Below are 21055 nucleotides of genomic sequence, written 5' to 3'. Positions count from 1 at the left end.
CAGTGCAAAGCCCCCACGCTGGTGCAATGAGCGGGGAGCTGGAGAGGGGAGGGAAGGGTTCACACACATGCCCGGGAAGCAGAGGGGTGTAGGTGGGGTGAAACTGAAGGGAGCGACAATCTGCTGCTGCCTGCCCGCTGAGTTAAAAAGTTCCCACGCAAGACTCACGATACACTGTTTATCGTGAGTCTACTGTGGGAACTTTTTGACTCAGCGGGCAGGCAGCAGCGTATTGTCAATTATTAACCCTTCCGCGCAATATACCCTCACCTTCTCTTTTATGAATGGGGATTTAGTTCCCCTTTCTTCGAGGACCGACCGGAGGTTCCGCTGTCACCTCTGCGGGCCGCCCTCGGTGAACGTTTTCAAGGACCTTTCTTCAAGGACTGAAAAAATGTCCGCTATTCGGAGGTTTTCGTTATTTGGATCTTCGGGTAAAAGGTTGTGCACCTGTATTTAGTTATTCAGCAAGACCAGGTGCTGAGAAATCGAATGCCTCCTATGATAACAAAAGCTTTTCACTGTACCTCGATACACGTGACAATAAACTAAACTGAACTGGACAGTGCGTTACCGAGATGGAGCCATTACAGAACACGTGAACTAAATTGGATAAGTTATAGGTCCATTGTCACAGAAGAGAGTGGGGGAATCACGTGAGGAATGGAATGGAAACAGACAAAAAAAATCCCTGAGAGATCCAAGTGGATGGATTGCACAATAAAGATTCAGAACAAGAGACAACGTGCACGGGATATTCCAAACTTGAAATTCCGCAATAATTTATGCTTATTTGTCTTGATGACACAGCAAAATGTTCTCTCTATGAAAATAGGAACAAGTTCATGGAGAATGTGATCCATCAGTACAATGTAACATAAAGAGTGGGTAATGATTTTGGAGGTGGCATTTAAGCCTAAAATTGTGATTTTCCTTCTTCATTTTTTATTATTGATAAACCGCTGTATTGGAAAGCAGAATACTTTTATATTTGATAAGCAATGTTGCTGACCCAAGGGCCACGGGTCATTTCCAAGACTTTCTCCATCACCTGACACTGATATTTTAGTTGTATTTCCTAAAACACAACATCATCGGTCAGTGTATTGAATACAGGAGTTGGGATATCATGTTGCAGCTGTACAAGATGTTGGTAAGGCATCATTTTGGGGTACTGTGTATGGTTCTGGTCACCCTACTGTAGCAAGTATGTCATAATACTGGAAAGGGTGCAAAAAAGGAGTTTCACGTATGTTACCAGATCTGGAAGGTTAATAAATTGTAAGGAGAGGCTGAATAGACTGGATCTAATTTCACTGGAGCATGAGTAGCTGAGAGGTTTATAAAATTGTGATGAACATACGTAAGGTGAATAGCCCCAGATTTTTCTCTAAACGTAGAGGGAACAGTTTTAAGGTGAGAGGAAGAAAGTTTAAAAGGGGCTTGAGTGGAAACGTTTTCACAGAGGGTGGTGTGCATATGGAATGAGCTTGTAGAGGATATGGTAGAGGTGGAAGTTGTAAGTCCGGGTACAATTATGACATTCAAAAGACTCGGACAGGTACATGGATAGGAAGGTTTGCAGGGATATGAGCCGGGCACAGGCAAATAGTGCTAGTTTGGATAGGCAATATGGTTGGCATGGACATGCAAGGCCATGGGCCTGTTTCCTTGCTTTCTGTGACTCTATGACACCACAACGTCAAAACTCGTGAGACCAAAAGAGTTGGCCAGCATCAGCAGTGTAAATAATAAGCGAGAGGAAGACCTGCTCCACAGGGTGAAAATTTAGGGCCATCTTTCCCAAAATCCGCCACGTGCAGCTTACTGACCGGATGACTGCTCTCACTCATTATCATTTAGGTTTCTGCAGAGGCTTCAGGCAACACGTTCGTGTACCAGGGATTTGTTCAAGGCAAAGACTTTGGACAGTTTGGTCTCCAAAGAATAGGTAATGTGTCTTTCTCATATCTCCAATTAGACAATTAATTGTATTAGTTATTTACATTTGTATCGAGATTTTAAGTGTTCACTCTAATGTTGGATCCATTTTCAATGTTCATCATGAAAATGGCCACCACATTCCATGGTGATTCCACTGAATTCCTGGCGTAACTTCACGGAAAAATGAACAGGAGTACTATTCATTGAGTACTATTCAGATGGGACAATTACAACCATCTGTTTTGGTTCTACATTGCATTTTGGAGGTGGTTCATTGGCAAGAAATATCAGAGAGAATAATACTCTGAGAATTTCAAGACCGGATTGGGTTATCTTTTGACTGCATTCTTGCCTAGAACCTCAATCACCATAATTTATCCCAAGTGGAGCATATAAATTTCCAAGTTCATTTTAAATAATTGGAAAATTATTTGCAGCAATTGACTTCTATTCCTAGTGGCAATGCATGCTGTCAAGAATTCAAAATGAGAAAATGAACCCAATAGAATGATTACTTAGTCTGAAGAAGGGTTTCGGCCCGAAACGTTGCCTATTTCCTTCGCTCCATAGATGCTGCTGCACCCGCTGAGTTTCTCCAGCTTTTTTGTGTACCTACGAATGATTACTTATGCTGGAGTAACTCAGCGGGTCAGGTGTCTATCTTTAAACCAGCATCTGCAGTTCTTTCCTACACAGAGTGACTGGGGTGGATAACTGAGACTGGAAAGACTGGTTTCTTCTGAAAGTGAAATGTGAATGTTGGACATCCTATCCTCTAGGGTAGTAATTCTGCTCATTTGAAGCTCCATTGGCCCAAGATGTAATCCTGAAATCTGACTGCATCACTGTCAAAACCCATAGGATTAAAGCTATTAGAATTTCCAAACTAGCAAGTCCTATCTTAGTTAACAGTAAGGCCACTTTCCAGTTAAATTATTCTGGCAAGAAAACCTGTAACTCAAAGCAGAGTCAGTAAGAAGTGACCTGGCGATCTCAAAGATGTTGCCACATAAATGAATTGGCAATGAAAGCATGCAGTAAGTTAAGCTGTTTTTATTTCCCACTATGTTTTGTTGAAACTATCAATACAGGAGGTAAAGCAATTGAATTTGTGTAAAAAGTAATCTAGGAAAAATTCCACTGAGGAATGACTCATTTGAAATGGGCAATTCTCGTAAGAAACAATGATTGGAGGTTGCAAAATCAGTGAAATACTGATTTGTAATTTCTAGTTGTAGAAATAGCCAGGATATTGGTGAACAGTGGCTTTTTTTACATCTGGAATAAGTTACTTTCAAAGGAAGTAAATTGATAGCTCGCTATCATCGTTTATTTTGTAATGTTATCCAGAATGAATTGACTCATTGTCAAAAATTGTGCTTTATTGATGTTATTCATTTTTAACCTGAGCAATAGTCAACCCACAAGCAACATCTAAAAACATATTGTCTGTTTAATGATTCACCACTAAATCTGGGACCTTGCTGTGTACTGCATTGCCCATTAAATGCAAACATCTAAAGTTATTACCATGTTACTTCATTCCCACCATTAGATTCAAAGGAACTCCAAGACTTATTAAGTGACAGTGAAACAGCCTGTACAATTGTTTGGACATGTTTGTGTAACCTCTTCTACGATCTGTAAAATAGTCAATAACATTGAGATAAATCCCGTTGCACTGGCCAGGTATTTACTGGGAGGGAGAAAGCTTGTGATCTTAAATATTGGGATTCCCTCAGAAGATTCTACTTTGGTTGAAACAGCATCAGGAAATTTGGCTGGTTATAATGGAGGCTATGATCCAACAATTGATGGGGATTGTCCAGATGAACTAGCTGTAATATATGTATATCTGCAATGTGTTTCCATTTCACTGAGACTGGTACTTCATGAGAGTGTTTTTCTCTATATGTTTTACTGTTTGTTTTTTTGCACTTGCAATTTACTTGGTGTGATTTATTCAGATCTACACATGCTGGAAGCTGGCACCGACTCAATTGGGCACCATCTGAGCACCAGCAGTAGCTCAGTAGCAGTTGCCATCCTTGTGCCTTTCTTTGCCTTGATAACAGCAGGATTTATATTGTATCTTTACAAACACAGGTGAGTGTTGTAAGAGTAATGTCCTGTTTTGACTTGGTTATCTTGATTTGATGCACTTTTTCCGTTTTCGGGAGTTCTTTCTTCGACTTGATCTCAATGTTATTGTAATGTGGTTCAGTCTATGTAGGAGTGGAGATGTTACAGTGTTACAATGGTGGGGCATCTTCTGAAGTCTGGGATAGGCAAAAATCACTGATATGGAAATGGACATGAGTCCTTGATTTAGGAGTATGTGTTGCTGATTCGGCTATTAAACTGGGCACAGACCAATTTCAGCAATAGTATTCTGCAGTAGGAGAAACGTAATCCCATTGTCTACTTTTAATCATTTACTTTCACCAAATGTGTTTTAATTTGCTATTAACGGACAGTTTATTGATTATTTAGAGATTTGATTTCCATGCCAAACACAGGAAGAATAGGAGAAACAAGAATCTGCAGGTACTGGTATACAAAAAAAGACAGAACGCTGAAGTAACTTAACGGGTCTGGTATAATCTCTGGAAAACATGGATAGGTGACGTTGTGGAGCAGAACCCTTCTTCACGCTGATCGTAATGGGGGTGGGGGTGGCGGGTGGGGGGGGGGGGGGAGAAAGCTGAAAGATAGGAGGAGTAGGGCAAAGCCTTGTGAGTGATGGGTGATTACAGGTTGGGGAGGTTTACATATTCAAAATTACCATAAACATATTCAATGCATTGAAACATGGCAGAAATTAACCTTGTTTGCCTATTGTCACTAATGCATTGTACAATAACTTAGGACAATAAGTATAGACTCTATGACTCTACTTATTGTACTGAGTTATTAGTAATTTGTATCCCACTTCAGAATTCCACTTGGCCACACACTCTTGGGCATACTGTAATAGAATGTGCTATTGTAGAGGGTGTATCCAGTTGGAATGACTAGTTGCAAGTACCCGAATATAGACAAAGTTGGGGAAGGAGCACCCCTACTTCCCGAAACACAGGTTGAAGGCAGGAAAGATAAAGGGACACGGGTAAAAATGATCACCTCTATTAGATCTGGCCCTCTGAGAGGAAACTCAGTTATTGCAAGTTCAGGGCAAATTAATCTGAAGGTTGATCTGGATGAAAGTGAAGATGGGCAGTAGTATAAAAGAGGTTGGTATTATTACCCGTATCTCCCGTGATGGAACACGTTAAATGAAATGAATCAGATATTATTACAACTTCTTCTTTGTACTTTCCTGCTTTCTAAAATATAAGGAGAAGTATTGGTTTAGGTCAGGTCTGCATCATTGTCAGCAATATTGCACTAAATGTATTCAATCGTCTTTGTGGAAAATTAAGGAAGAACATTTAATAGTATTAAATAAAAGATGCAATATCCAGTGTGGATCACTAGACAGCAGTATTGTTACCACTAAAATCTATTACATCATTAGATTTGGGACACAGCCACCAATATAAGATATAGGAATCATACACTGTAATGACCTTTAGATGAATTAGAAAGAATACTTAAAGTGGGAGCAAACATTCTTGGCAGCTAGATTGCAATAAGTTCATACTGAGCAAACCATCAGAATGCAATTTAATGGCACTGAACCATTTAGGAATCTTCTAATAACACAATTACTGATCTCAAATCTGCCCAATTGGGCAATTTTCTGGTGCACGATGAAGGTCTCTACTTCTTGTTCTGATTAACTTGGGTCAATTCTGAAATCCAACTGTGCTCAGTCAGTTCTGCAGTAACCAATTCTACTGTTCTATTCCACTCCAAGTTTTAAGAGATAAATGCCTGTATTGAAATAATCATTCCTGCAAGAAGCCATTCTTATCCTTTTTAATGCACCTGACCATCTGCACACATCTTAGCTACTTTGCAAAGCAGGTCAACGGCATTTCAAAATCACTCCTAGAGCAACAGGAGGTATATGGGAAAAGTAAGAAGCATTGTCTCCTCTTATGTATCAGCCAGAAAATGCATTAAAAAAGCAAAAGAATACAAATCGAAAATAACGCCAAGAATATTGTGAGGTTGGCTGAGTTATACCTCTACCTTGTATCCTTGCTGCCTCCTATTCCTGAAAAATGCTTTTCTCATTCCTAAGAAAGGGTTGAAGTTCCTGTCTTCCTTAATTGGTAGAGAGTAATTGCATCATAGAGCATGGAAACAAGGCCTTCTATCTAGCCAACCATCCATTTGCTTGGGGTTGGCACAGTGGCACAGCATTAGAATTGCTGCCTTAGAGCACCATAGACATTGGTTCATTCTTGACTAAGGGTGTTATCCGCATAGAGTTTTTTCGTTCTCTCCGTGACCACATGGGTTTCCTCCAAGTGCTCTGCTGTCCTCCCACACTCCAAAGGTTTGTGGGTTAATTGGCTTTGGTAAACATTGTAAATTGTCCCTAGTGTGTAGGGTAGTGCTAGTGCGTGGAGATTACTGGTCGGCGCGGACTCGGTGGGCTGAAGAGCCTGTTTCCGCACTCTTTCTCTAAACTAAACTAAATTATATTCACACTAATCCTACATCAGTCCCATTTTATGACGATGGTGATGAAGAGTACACGAGTGAGATCGATCGACTGACCAAATGGTGCCAGCGCAACAACGTGGCTCTCAATGTCAGTAAGATCAAGGAACTGATCGTGGACTTTGCAAGAGGAAAGAGAGGACCCACAAACCTGTCTCTATCAATGGGACGAAGGTGTAGAGAGTTAAAAGCTTTATATTCCTGGGCATTCATATTTCTGAAGATCTTTCGTGGAGCCAGCAAAACCCATCAACGCCTTTACATCCTGAGAAGATTGTGGAGATTCAGTATGTTAAAGAGGACTCTCTTGAACTTCTACAGGTGTAGAGTAGAGAGCATATTGACTGGTTGCATCATGGCCTGGTTCAGCAACTTGATTGCCCAGGAGCGAAGAAGACTGTTAAAAGTGGGGAACACTGCCCAGTTCATGTCAGTGTGAAGAAGGGTCTCAACCCGAAATGTCACCCATTCCTTCTCTCCAGAGATGCTGCCTGTCCCACTGAGTTACTCCAGCATTTTGTGTCTACCTTCAATTTAAACCAGCATCTGCAGTTCTTTCCTACAAATACTGCCGTCCATCATGTGTTCTGACCTCCACACCATCAAAGGGATTTACAGATGTTGCTGCCTCAAAAAGGCAGCCAGCATCATCAGAGACCCACCCCCACCCTGGCCATGCTCTCATTTCACTCTTGCCATCGGGAAGAAGATATAGGAACCTGAAAACGGTAATGTGAAGGTTCAGGAACAGCTTCTTCCCTATAACCAGTGTATGTGTATGTACTGTATATATACATACATGAGTAGTATGCAACATTCATTTAAGGGGTTGGGCAGGCTAGATGCAGGAAAAATGTTCCCGATGTTGGGGGAGTCCAGAACCAGGGGTCACAGTTTAAGAATAAAAGGGGTAGGCCATTTTGAACTGAGACGAGGAAAAACATTTTGAACCAGATAGTTGAGAATCTGTGGAATTCTCTGCCACAGTGGAGGCCAATTCCCTGGATGGTTTCAAGAGAGAGTTAGATAGCGACATCGGTGATGGGGAAGATGCTGGAGTCAATCATAAAAGATGAAATAGCGGCACATTTGGATAGCAGTAACAGGATCGGTCCGAGACAGCATAGATTTACGAAGGGGAAATCATGCTTGACTAATCTTCTGGAATTTTTTGAGGATGTAACTAGGAAAATGGACAAGGGAGAGCCAGTGGATGTAGTGTACCTGGACTTTCAGAAAGCATTTGATAAGGTCCAACATAGGAGATTAGTGGGCAAAATTAGGGCATATGGTATTGGAGGTAGAGTGCTGACATAGATATAAAATTGGTTGGCAGACAGGAAACAAAGAGCAGGGATTAACAGGTCCCTTTCAGAATGGCAGGCTGTGACTAGTGAGGTACCGCAAGGCTCAGTGCTGGGACCGCAGCTATTTACAATATAAATTAATGATTTTGATGAAGGGATTGCAAGTAACATTAGCAAATTTGCAGATGACACACAGCTAGGTGGCAGTGTGAACTGTGAGGAGGATGCTATGAGAATGCAGGGTGACTTGGACAGCTTGGGTGAGTGGACAGATGCATGGCAGATGCAGTTTAATGTGGATAAATGTGAGGTTATCCACTTTGTTAGCAAAAACAGGAAGGCAGATTATTATCTAAATGGTGTCAAATTGGGAAAAGGGGAATTACAATGGGATCTGGGGGTCCTTGTTCATCAGTCAATGAAAATAAGCATGCAGGTGCTGCAGGCAGTGAAGAAAGCTAATGGCATGTTGGCCTTCACAACGAGAGGAGTTAAGTATAGGAGCAAAGAGGTCCTGCAGTTGTACAGGGCCCTAGTGAGACAACATCTGGAGTGTTGTGTGCAGTTTTGTTCTCCAAATTTGAGGAAGGACATACTTGCTATCGCGGAAGTGCAGCATAGGTTCACAAGGTTAATTCCCGGGATGGCGGGACTGTCATAAGCTGAGAGAATGGAGCGGCTGGGCTTGTATACTCTGGAATTTAGGATGAGAGGAGACCTTATTGAAACATATAAGATTATTAAGGATTTAAACATGCTGGAGGCAGTAAACAAGTTCCCGATGTTGGGGGAGTCCAGAACCAGGGGCCACAGTTTAAGAATAAGGGGTAAGCCATTTAGAACGGAGATGAGGAAACACATTTTCACACAGAGAGGTGTGAGTGTGTGAAATTCTCTGCCTCAGAGGGCGGTGGAGGCCGGTTCTCTGGATACTTTCAAGAGAGAGCTAGATAGGGCTCTTAAAGATAGCGGAGTCAGGGGATATGGGGAGAAGACAGGAACAGGGTACTGATTATGGATGGTCAGTCATGATCACATTGTATGGTGGTGCTGGCTCGAAGGGCCGTATGGTTAACTCCTGCACCTATTGTCTATTGTCTATTGATATGAGCAGAAAGCAGGAATGCAGTGCTGATTTTGGATGGTCAGCCATGAACATATTGAATGGCAGTGTGGGCTCGAAGGGCTAAATGACCAACTCCTGCACCTATTTTCTATGTTTTGTGTAACTCAATCAACTCTAGTCGATCTGACTGTAGGTGGGGACTATCCCACTAGTTTAATTGCAGTATATCTGCTTCATCATTTTGCAATGATTGTGTGCATGTGTAGTTTCAGAAAATTAGCAAAACCAAGATTACATGAAAAAGAACTTCTAATTATGGGAAATATTTCCACTGAATATAAAGTGCATGGATTATGGAAATTATATGTAACAAAAATAGTTAATGCCCCCTTTGAATACTGAATGGTGAGAATAAATAGGAATTGGCTGATCTGTAATAAGATGCACTTTACCTTTCCTACTGTGTGGCAAATACAGTTGGTTTCCTGTATCCAGCAGAAATGATTTGTTCTTCTTAAGTCTGCCACAGAATATCAAGTAACATTTTGAATGTTTGCGTTCATACTCTTTGAAAACAGTTCCGTTAATACTTCAGTCTGAACAGAAAGAAAATGATTAGAATTGACGCAACTCTAAACCTTATTGCCTTAGGGCAACCAGGATCCAACTTAACAACATATGTAACCTACTTAACTGAGTAAAGCTGAAGGGAGGTATAATGGCAGGTTCTGATGACTAGACTGCAATTGTATCTTGAAGGAAGCTGCAGTTAACCTTCCACCAAGCAGACCCTAATTATCAAATACTAAAGTCCACCAGCTCCATGCCATCTCCCAACAGCACTGTCTCATTGCTTCACTCTGTTTTTATTTAGTTTAGTTTAGTTTAGTTTAGTTTAGAGATACAGCGTGGAAACAGGCCTTTCAGCCCATCGAGTCCACACCGACCAACGATCCCCACACATTAACACTATCCTACACTAGGGACAATTTATACTCTGCCAATGAACCTACAAACTTGAATGTCATTTGGAGTGTGGGAGGAAACAGAGTTCACAGAGAAAACCCACGCAGGTCATGGGGAGAACATATATACTCTGTACAGACTAGCACCCATATCCAGGATTGAACCCGGACCTCTGGCATTGTAAAGCAGCAACTCTACCGCTGCGTTATCGTGCCGCCCTAAATTCTGCAATCGATTCTCTCTTATTTGTCTATGAATTTCCTATTGATTCGTTTGTCATTCACCTGCACTGAAGGCTAATTTACAATTAACCCAGCAGTACTTCTTTAAGCTATGGGAGGTAACCAGAGCACCTGACGGAAATCGACACGGTCACAGGGTAAATCTACGCTCTCCACACAGGCATAACTCAAACTCAGGATCAAACCAAGGTTCCCGGAGCTCTGATCAGAAGCTGCTGTTGGGCCAACATGCCACTTACAAATTAAAATAATTATAAGGAGGCCTAACAAGGAGAGTTGATACTTTGAGTTTAATTTCCCCATGTTGCCAGGGCTTCCTGAGTGTTCCTCTCCACCTCAGAAGGGAAGCTTGATCCTTCCCTCAATACATGGTTTCTGCAGATTGGCTACAAGAGCTGATCCTTTCATAGTCATGGTCATGACATGTCCTTTCCACTGAGTTTAGTTTAGTTTAGTTTAGTTTAGTTTAGTGATGCAGCATGGAAACATGCCCTTCAGCCCATCAATTCCACATCGAACATCCATCACACCGTTCACACTGGCACTACATTATCTCACTTTTTCACCCAATCCCTACACAATCAGGGCCATTTACAGTGGCCTAGTAACCTACCAACACACACGTCTTTGGGATGTGGGAGGAAACTGGACCTTAAAGCTATGCCTTTCAGTCTTAAACTAGAAAATGATCTGACTGTCTACCTGCCTCTCATAATTTGATAGACTTCTCTCGGGTCCCTCCTCAGCTTCCGACACTCCAGAGTAAACCATTTAAGCTTTGCCAATTTATAGCTAATACCCTCTAATTTAAGCAGTATCCTGTTAAACCAGTGCCTCCACATCCTTTGTGTAATAGGCGACCAGAACTGCACACAGTCCTACCTGCTAGTTTACCATCCTGAAGAGCTGGGAAGTTGCTGGTTGGTTTTAATGGGAGTTAGAATGTTTTGGGTCTCCTACATACAGCACTCACCTTTTCCCAAATGACCAGAACTGATGTGGTTAAAACTGGGATCTACAATGTTCAATGGTTAGTACAGAATGATAGTGCTATCTGAAATTAATATGAAATTACCAAACATATGTTTCCGTTGGTCTTCTTGTGAATTTCTGTTCTATGAACAGATTATGAATGAAGTGGGAAAGAGTTGGTTACCAGAGGCCAGTTCTCTGGATACTTTCAAGAGAGAGCTAGATAGGGCTCTTGAAGATAGCGGATATGGGGAGTAGGCAGGAATGGGGTACTGATTGTGGATGATTAGATATGATCACATTGAATGGTGGTGCTGGCTTGAAGGGCCGAATGGCCTACTCCTGCACCTATTGTCTATTGAATTACATTCAGCGAAAGTAATAAAGAATGGGAACTGATGTATCTGTTTAATTCAATACATAGTAAAACCCCACTAATCCTCGCCATCCACAGGATTTAGATAATGCTAGATTGACAGATATTCCCCCTCCCTTTTCATCTGTGCATGAATTGCCTCATATTGTGTTTTAAATTGAATTGTGTCTTTAATTTGTGTACTAGTCATGTCTCTACTATTTATTTCATTCCCCTTACATGTTTTTCCTCTACCTGCTAAATTTTTGTAAGGTGTCCTTGAGACTCTTGAAAGGCGCCCATAAATAAAATTTATTATTATTATTATTATTCCAGACTATTGGATACTACACCTACTAATACCCAACACATTTTTAAGTTGCTTTTTTAAAATGTTACATATAATAAGGTTCCCACTGAATCGAGTGAGTTTAAAGGGAGCATGAGAAGTAGGGAGGGTGAGAAACTGGGTCCTGGTGAACGTGGGAAGCAGGGCCTTCATGAGATAAAATAAGTGTGGGGAGAAACATGACCCCAGTAAATTTAAAGGGAGTTCAGGAAACAAGCCCCTGAGAGCCAAACACTAAACCATTAGGGGGTTTCTGGACAATGGATTTGTAGATTTATTAAAGTTTTACTGTATAGAGAGAAAGAGAGAGAGAGAGTGATAAGTGTTTACACTGAAAATGCTATTTGTGTACTTTTGTAAGTAGCTTGGTATTTGATTGTGTTTTTCAGGAAAAGGCCAAAAGTACCATTCAACGGATTTACAGGCCATGAAAATACAAATGGTCGAGCGACTTTTGAAAACCCAATGTATGATCGTAATGTCCAGCCCTCCGACATTGTGACCAGTGAGATTGAGGTGACAGTGAGCACTGTTTGCACAGCAGTATAGCACCTACTCTTGATAAATATATCGGTAAGTAGCAGAGTTTCATGAAGTACATAGACAGTAATAAGTTCGCTTTGGCAAGTTTCCCAACTTCTAACTGGAATAGCATGTGCCCTTTCTACTAATGAACTCAATTTCTTGTGAGCTGTGTGGAATTGTGTGTGGCAATTTCATCCTTTCATAAGCGTTTCATCGACACAATTTCACTGCTTCAACACTGCTCCAACTGAGAATAATAATTGTGTGCGCTTTGTATTTCTGATTATTCACACCTAAAGAGTTCATGATTCCAGTTTTGCTATTGCAAGAAGTTACAGATGGAATTCAACTATGTCTTTGTCAAACCAACTGAAAGTCAGACTTAATACAATCTTTGGAACATTAGTCAGGGGCTAAGGAGCTGCCCAACAAGGAGTGCTTTTTATGGTACATTTATTGAAAAGAAAGTTTCACGTCTGAGAACAGGATTCAAATTTAAGTATTGGAATTAAACATAAACGCAGATAATGGTACTCTGAAATTACATACAAACTGCAGAAAATGCTCAGCCGGTCAGTTAGCATCTACGGAAAGAGAAACAGAACAAGTGTTTCAGGTCAAAGTTAGTTTTACGTTGGATAGAAGATGGAGCAATGTATAGGAGAGCGACAATAGATGTGATAAAATTGCCAAGCTGGCCATCCGCGAGTCACGGCGCCAGACGGTAGAGGGCTTTACCCGAGCCGGCTGCCTGCCCCTTTTCGGGGTTACGCCCGCTCCCGGGTGGGGTTAGAAAGGTAATACGCCCTGTCCACGGGCACCCTAGGAGAGTTCCGGGACCGCTGGGCTCCACAGGGTGTTGAATGCATCCTCAATAAGGATTGCAACATAGTTGTATAGTAGTTGTATAGTAGTTTATTAAGGATATTTGTTTGTATTGTATTATGGCGGTGGGTTCTGGTTTGTTTTATTGTAGTGTAATATTATTTTTATCTGCATTTTCTGTTTTTATTTCACATCTAAGTAATGTTGGTGGATTAAAAGTCACAGCTTCAACATGTTCAGAGGACATTAAGCTAAATGAGTTTGCTGTGTCTCAATCCAATTTCTAATAACTGCAAGCGCAAACAGAATTGCCCATATTTCACCACTAATTACCTCAAATAGCCCATCATGTTTGCTAGGCCTGAATAATGGTTGCTCCAAGTATTTACCATCACAAAACAATATTCCGAAGCTGCAGTTAAAACAAATTGCCCGAAGAGCTTTACATCTTCATTTGATATCAGCGCTGACCATAAAAGATGGAAAAGCATTCAGTTGTATTCCCCAGCAGTAGCATATCTAATCTTAATGAATTATAAACAGTCCCCATGCCAAAAAAACTCATGACATCTTTCACAGAAACAAAGCCTTGCCGACAGCTTTGTTAGCTGCGAGGGGGATTTTTAGTAGATTTAGAATGTCTCTAATATTTGAGACATTCAGCAAAGTTTTAGAAAATGTTTAGAAGGTCTGGAGTTTTAGATATACAGCATGGATGCAGGCCCCTCAGTCCACCGAGTACATGCCGACCATTGATTACCCTTTCATAGTCGTTCTGTGTTATGCTATTTTCTCATCCATCCCCTACACACTTGGGATAATTTTACAGAGACCAATTTTAACTCAGCGGTATGAATACTGATTTCTCAAACTTCAACTTACCTTTGTTTTCTTTCTATCTCCATTCTCCCCCACCCGTCACACTAGCTACAAAGTCGTCTTGTTGAATATCAGTGTCTGTAACTCGCTTTCACCTCGTCCACAGCTATCAATGGCCTGTTTCCTTTATCATCATAACTCTTTTGCATTTCTTTCATTCATTTGTTCTATATCTCTCTATATCACCGTCCATATCTCTTGTTTCCCTTTCCCATGACTCTCAGTCTGAAGAAGGGTCTCGACCCTAAATGTCATTGATTTCTTTTCTCCAGAGATGCTGCCTGACCAGCTGAGTTACTCCAGCTTTTTGTGTCAAACCTATAAATCCACTCGTCTTTGGGATGTGGGAGGAAACTGGAGCACCCAGAGGAAACCTACGCAGTCATAGGGAGAACCTGAAAACTCCACATAGACAGTACCTGAGGTCAGGATCGAACTCGGGTCTCTGGCGCTGTGGGTCTGCAGCTCTACCAACTGCACCACTGTGCCAAATTACAAAAGATATTTCAACACTGTGTTAATTCCCCTCTCGTTTCCTAACCATAGCCCTATGATCCCCATTGTAATGGATGGATCACGTCATGTACCAAGCTGACTTGTCACAGCATTGCAAGGCAATTTGCCAGAGTATTGATGGGGAACCTCAACGAGTCTGAGTTTCATCATTGGACACCATGGGAATATAAGGACATTGAAAAATGACACATTTGGCCTGAATTTAACAATAAATCACAGATTTCATTGTTTGAAATCAAATACAGGAAAGTCTTAGTTAACTGTTGGTTAAACAGTTTAGTGCCGGTGGTTCATTTTGGCAGTCACATTTGACAGCTAATTCCAGCTCAAAGTCTTGAATAAAGAAAACCTATCAATCTGTACACCGCAAATCCCTCAGTTTTGATCTTTCCAGGTGGCCTGGTGCTGACAGCTTTCTGATGGAGGAAGTTGTGGATTTCTGCTAGCTTCAAAAGGCCAGCTTTGATGGTCTGTCCCCTTATTTTAGATTCCCCACCTATCAACTGAGAACAGTTCTTAAAGAGAATTCCATATTGCAATCTAATATGTTTTATCTGCTTCCTGTACTTGCATATAAGCTATTCCTGTAACCGCACTTACATTTTGCAAACCTCCTTCCTGCCGCACTTCTGTGGCCTACCCGCAAGTTTGGTGGTGTGCAAATAGTGATTATACCTCATGCAGCGTAACAAGGCCCCAACCACAGATCACTCTGATGGTCTTTTTGACACCTTGCTGCATTAAAAGGCCTTGTTCCTTTTTTAATAATGTCACCGATATTAAAATGCATTTAAATTGTGGCACAGTGGCGGAGCTGGTAGACCCTTTGCCTCTCAGCACCGGAGATCAAGGGTTGGTCCTTAGTGTTGACTAAGTGGAGTTCATGCCTTCTCCCTGTGACCACATGGGTTTCCTCCAGGTGCTCCAGTTTCCTCCCATATCCCAAAGACGTGCGGGTTTGTAGATTAACTGGCCTCTGTGAATTGTTCCAAATGTGTAGGGAGTGAATGCAAAAGTGGGTTGACATAGAACTAGTGTGAATGGGTGATTTATGGTTAGCATGGGCTGAATGGCCTGTTTCCATGCTGTACCTCCTTGCTCCTTGAGTATTAGAAAGGCGCTATATAAATCCCATCCATTATTATTATTATTACCTCTAAACTAATCTAAATAATCAAACACATTAAAATTTAAAATTACTCAAAAAGTAAACACATTTAAGTGATGGAGATTAATTAAAAACAGAATTATTTAGTCAAATTGCAATTAAAAACAACATTGAGAAGTATCAAGCCCTTCAGCTCAGCAAATTTGAGCTCTGCCCTGGAGTTAGTGCTGAATCCAGCAATGAAGTGCGAGGATGTGGCATCTGAAATCTAAATCAGTCCTGCTCTGCCTGCAGTATACTTATACAAGTTGATCTTCACACTGAGGCTACCTGCCAATTCCCCATGGAATTATTGTCTGGTGGGCCGTACAAACCAGCTCTTGGTGTTGTGTTGGCTAATGCTGTCAGTATAAAAAAAGCTGCAATTGTGCATCTTGATTTAATAGTGACATGTATTATGTCAAGAGCGTTTCATTGTCATATGTCCCTGACAGAACAATGAAATTCTTACGCATTAGCACAACAGAATATCTAAACATAGTACTCTGTAAACAATATAATAAACAAAAAATAGTTCCATATATATATATAATATATATATATACTGAACTTTTTTATACATAGAAACAAACAAACAATAATAGTGCAAAAAGACAAAACCAATGCCCCCAAGTCTATGTAGTTCAGAACTTATTTGGAGGTTGTTGTGTTTAATAGCCTGATGGCTGTTTCGAAGAAGCTGTTCCTGAACCTGGATGTTACAGTTTTCAGAATCCTATGTGTTCTTCCCAATGGCAGGAGTGCATTAAGTGTGTGGCCAGGGTGGTATGGGTCTCTGATGATACTGGCTGTCTTTTTGAGGCAGCGACTCCTGTTAATCCCTTTGATGGGGGGAGGTCAGAACCCATGATGGACTGGTTCAAAATGTAACATTGCTGCCATATAATTACACCACATTTGTTCAGACTACTTAGACCGTAATTACATGTTCACTGCCAGCAGTGTGATGGAAAAAACATTTGTTCCTTCAGATGTCTGCACTTGGGACATTTAGCTCGACCTGATTCAGAATGAGATTCCTTCCACTGTACCTCACTATTATCATTTTCAATTGTAATGGATAATCCTGACCTTTCAATGAAAACTTATGTTCGGCAATCATAGCAATCCTGGAGCCAGGATTAGCTTTATGCAAAATTCTGTATCCTTTGTCACTGCCTGAAACATGAGTTTAATTTGCATGCGTTGAATATATGCATGAAAGATCTCACATAAATGTCAGGGTTTGCTCATCTTCAGATAAAAGTGCCAATCATTAATGCTGCATTTTGCACATTGTGAATGAAGTCTTAAGCCCCTGTCCCACTTTCACAACATAATTCACGACCTCTGCCGAGTTTGCCCTTGACTCATACTCGCAGCATGGTCAGCACGAGGTCGTAGGAGGTCGTAGGTAGGTCGTAGCTGGTTGTGATGCTAGTCGTAGGTACTCGTGGCATCAAATAGGTCGCGGCGATTTTACGCCTGATAAAAAATGACCACGAGTAAAAAAAATGTCGGCATGGATAAAATTGATACTTTTCACTCGTAGGTAGGTTGTAGGTAGGTCGTAGGTAGGTCGTAGTAGGTCGTGATGCTAGTCGTAGGTGGTCGGAGGCAGTTGAAGGTAATAGCTCCGGGGTGAATAAAAGATCAGTAGGAAAAAAAGGTAATTTAAACAGCAGAATGTCACCTCTGTCACTCCAAGGCATGTTTATTCATGGCTGGAGAGATTTTGGAGAGGAGTCTAGTGTTTTAGAGATGGCACCAAAAAGGCAGCAGCGCAGGGGGAGGGCACAACCCTAAACAAAACGGCCATGCAGGTGTTGCCCACCCAAGAGGAGGAGTGGCAGGAGGTGATGCTGCAGGAGGTGATAGTGCAGGAGGAGGTAGCCCTGCATGAGAGACCCTGGAGGAGGAGACCAGGGTGGTAGTATCTATCCCCCACCACCACCCCATCCTTCACTGCCTTGTATAAAGGCAGCAAAGCAGGCCTTTCTCCTGTGTCTGACACAGCATCAGAGGCAGATGCCCCATTGGTGGTGAGGGAGGGCTGGAGGAAGGTTATGCCCCACACCTTCACCAGGCAGCAGGAGGGGGACCTTGAGGAATGGTTCCAGCAGAATGGCATCTTGTACAAAAAGGAAAATGAGGGGTACAGGGACAAGGACAAGAATGGCATGCTTGCCATCCACTGCCCCACATGTGTGCTTAAAGTTCCATCTTTGGTCAAAGCCCAGCGCCACTCGCTTCCAGTCATCTGGTGTACTGGGACAGTCCATCACATCATCTCCATTCACCCATTGAGACCTCTTCCTGTGCTTCCTCTTCACCCTTGCTCTTCCCCTTCTGCCTTTCTTAAAAGGCAGCTGAAGCAAAAGGGCTACTGCAAACAGCAGTAAAACGTATATGGTCGAAGCCAGTCTTCAACATAGTCAAAGGAGGTCGAAGGAGGTCTTCTTCATAGTTGTTCGAGGTCTTCAACATGGTTGTGGGCGATCTTCAACATAGTCGTTGGAGGCCGTACACATAGTCGTAGGAGGTCGTAGGTTACCCCAATCTTGGTTTTTTTTTTAGGTCGTTTAAGGTCGCAGAGGTCGCAAATTAGGTTGTGAAAGTGGGGCAGGGGCTTTAAGGGCCTGTCCCACTTTCACGACCTAATTCACGACTTCTGCCGTGTTTGCCCTTGACTCATACTCGCAGCATGGTCGTCCCAAAATCATAGGAGGTCATAGGTAGGTCGTAGCAGGCCGTGATGCTAGTCTTAGGTACTCGTGGCATCAAGTAGGTCGGGGCGTTTTTCTAGCATGATGAAAAATGTCCACGAGTAAAAAAGGTTGTGAATTAGGTCGTGAAAGTGGGACAGGCCCTTTAATTTGTTTAGAGATCTAAAAGGAGCACAGGGACTTTTTGTCCTTCTCACCTCTTTCATAAACAAGGTGGTTTATTTTTAAAGCAAGTCAACTGTCATAAAAGCACAAGATCAATTGGCACATGATGAAGATTAGACCATTAGACCATGTGTACTTAGAAGCCTTCAGAAATTTGGCATGTCCCCTAACAACCGTCATTATTTTTACCGATGAGCCGTAGTCAGCATTTTATTGGGATGCACCACCGCATGGTTTGTGAACAGCTCCATCTAAGACTGCAATAAATTGTAGAGAGTGGTGGGCGTAGCACAGATCATCATGCAAACCAACCTCCCTTCCATTGGCTTCATCGACACTTCAAGCTGACTTGGCAAGAATGCCAGCATAATTAAGGACCTGCCTCACCCTGGTCACTCCCTCTTCTCCCCACTCCCATCAGGCAAGAGGTACAGATGTTTGAAAATGCATATCTCCAGATTCAGGAACAGTTTCTTTCCAGCTGTTATCATGCACTGAACTGACCTCTCACCAGCTAGAGAGTGGTCCTGGCCTCCCATCTACCTCATTGGAGACCGTTGAATTATCTTTAATCTGACTTTATTGGACTTTATCTTCCACTAAACATTAAACCCTTTATCCTGTCTCTGTATACTGTGGATGGCTTGATCTTAATCATGTAGAGGCATGAAATGCAGGAGTAACTCAGCACGTCTGGCAGCATCTTTGGAGAAATGGATGGGAGGCATTTTCGGTCGGGTAAATGTCACTGTCCATTTTCTCCAGAGATGCTGTCTGACCTGCTGAGTTACTCCTTCATTGGCACATACTGGCATCTGCAGTTCAATTTTATTACATAGAGTAATCATATATAGTCTTTTCACTGACTGGATAGCACGCAACAGAGAGCTTTTCACTGTACCTCGGTATATGTGACAATAAACTAAACTAAACCAAGCCTACAGTGATGGCACCTTCTTGCACTTTTTTCTTATATCTGTGCAGGAAACATGGATCCTGCTTTAGAATGATTAAGTTCTGCTAAACGGAAGAAGAAACTACAAATGACACCATGGTGTGAATGTGATGCAAAGAAAACCAATTGGAAATGTTTCAATAATTATATCCACATAGTTTGATTTGCAAACAAAAAAGACTAAAAATCTTCTTTATTATACCTTTACTTTTTGACATTGACCCTGCTTTACTTAAGATTCCAAAAGTTGCACATTAGTATAATCTAGTCTCGGGAGTTAAATGGGTTATGATGGAATTCATGACTTCTTTCAAGCTTGTATTGTTCTAGTAGGAAAGGCATTCCCTTCAGTAAAAGTAAGTGTAAATTCCAAAATCAACCAGTAATCAATAATATCTTCATAGGCTTTGTTGATTTTGATGAGTTTTCTAACATAGCTTTACTTTGTTTCCAAACAGAATGCTGAAGTTCAGAATCGCCTCATCAGATTCGACTTGGCTGCTTTTCTTCAAAGACGTACTAACTATGGAGAAGCTACTATGGTGTCGCCCTACTTACTTCTTTTATGAAGAGCCAGGGGTGAGGGGAAGCCAAGGATTAAGCTTGCCCTGAAATCACTGCAGTTAAAAACAAACATTTTCTCATGGTGGTAACCAAGAGGATATACATGATGATGAACTGAACACTTCATTGAGCTCAAACCATCAAAATTTACTGACCACTAACAGCATCTCCAAGCTGGATGACATTTTGGCAGAGAAACTGAGAAACAATGGTGTCTCTCCTCTCCTCCAGCAAGAAGCCAGTTCACACAAGGAAACATTTAAACTACAGAGTATTATTATTCAACAACACCCACAGGTGAAAAAAAAAGTGTGTAAAATGCCTTTCGATTGTCAACTGGGGACGGATCGTACTTAGTTCATCCCATGGTTCTCTTCATTATGCTTATCAGAACGTGAGAGCTGTTTGCTTAAACCCTCTACTGCATTCTATAATTTCATATTGTGGATTATTCCTTTGTGCTACACATCATTCCTATCACATGACTGTTAATTCAAGTGCTGAAGGGAAGCATCAGTGTACATCTAAATTAGATATTATTTTAATATCAGCTGCAACATTTGAAATTCTTTATAACAATTTATAACAATTTCCTAATGACTCCAGTGTCATTCATTTTTAACAAAGGCAAGATCACTAACAATTTCCTTGAACATTTTGACAAACATCCCATACATTTTAAATTAATATATATATATGACATATATTAGTTATGTAATATATATTACAGTTATATTTCAATATGAGAGGTAGAAGATTTTATTTTGACCCCACATTCCAGCTTATTTTTCCTCAGCCTTGGTTTCAAGCCCAATTCTATTGATCAAGCCTCAGAAAACTAGCCTTAATATTCCTTTGCTTTCCACCACTATTAGTTATCCAGAATCCACTCAAGGTGGATACTGAAGGTACTCAGAAAGCAGAATATGAGAGAGAAT

General features: G+C 41.4%; 1 protein-coding gene across 1 annotated transcript in view; it reads left to right on the top strand.

Annotated features, from left to right (window-relative positions):
- csmd2 (CUB and Sushi multiple domains 2) overlaps window positions 1-20717 on the top strand; it is a 573225-nt gene extending 552508 nt beyond the window's left edge. Inside the window, 4 exon segments of the mRNA XM_033045391.1 lie at window positions 1864-1951; window positions 3912-4050; window positions 12205-12388; window positions 20012-20717. Of these exon segments, the coding sequence (XP_032901282.1) occupies window positions 1864-1951; window positions 3912-4050; window positions 12205-12364 (387 nt within the window). The 3' untranslated portion in view covers window positions 12365-12388; window positions 20012-20717.
- The last annotated feature ends 338 nt before the right edge of the window (window positions 20718-21055 follow it).

This window comes from Amblyraja radiata, chromosome 27 (assembly GCF_010909765.2).
Source record: "Amblyraja radiata isolate CabotCenter1 chromosome 27, sAmbRad1.1.pri, whole genome shotgun sequence".
In the NCBI taxonomy this organism is placed as follows: domain Eukaryota; kingdom Metazoa; phylum Chordata; class Chondrichthyes; order Rajiformes; family Rajidae; genus Amblyraja; species Amblyraja radiata.
The sequence above is the reverse complement of the archived record's forward strand: the minus strand, read 5'-3'. Positions and strand labels throughout refer to the sequence as shown.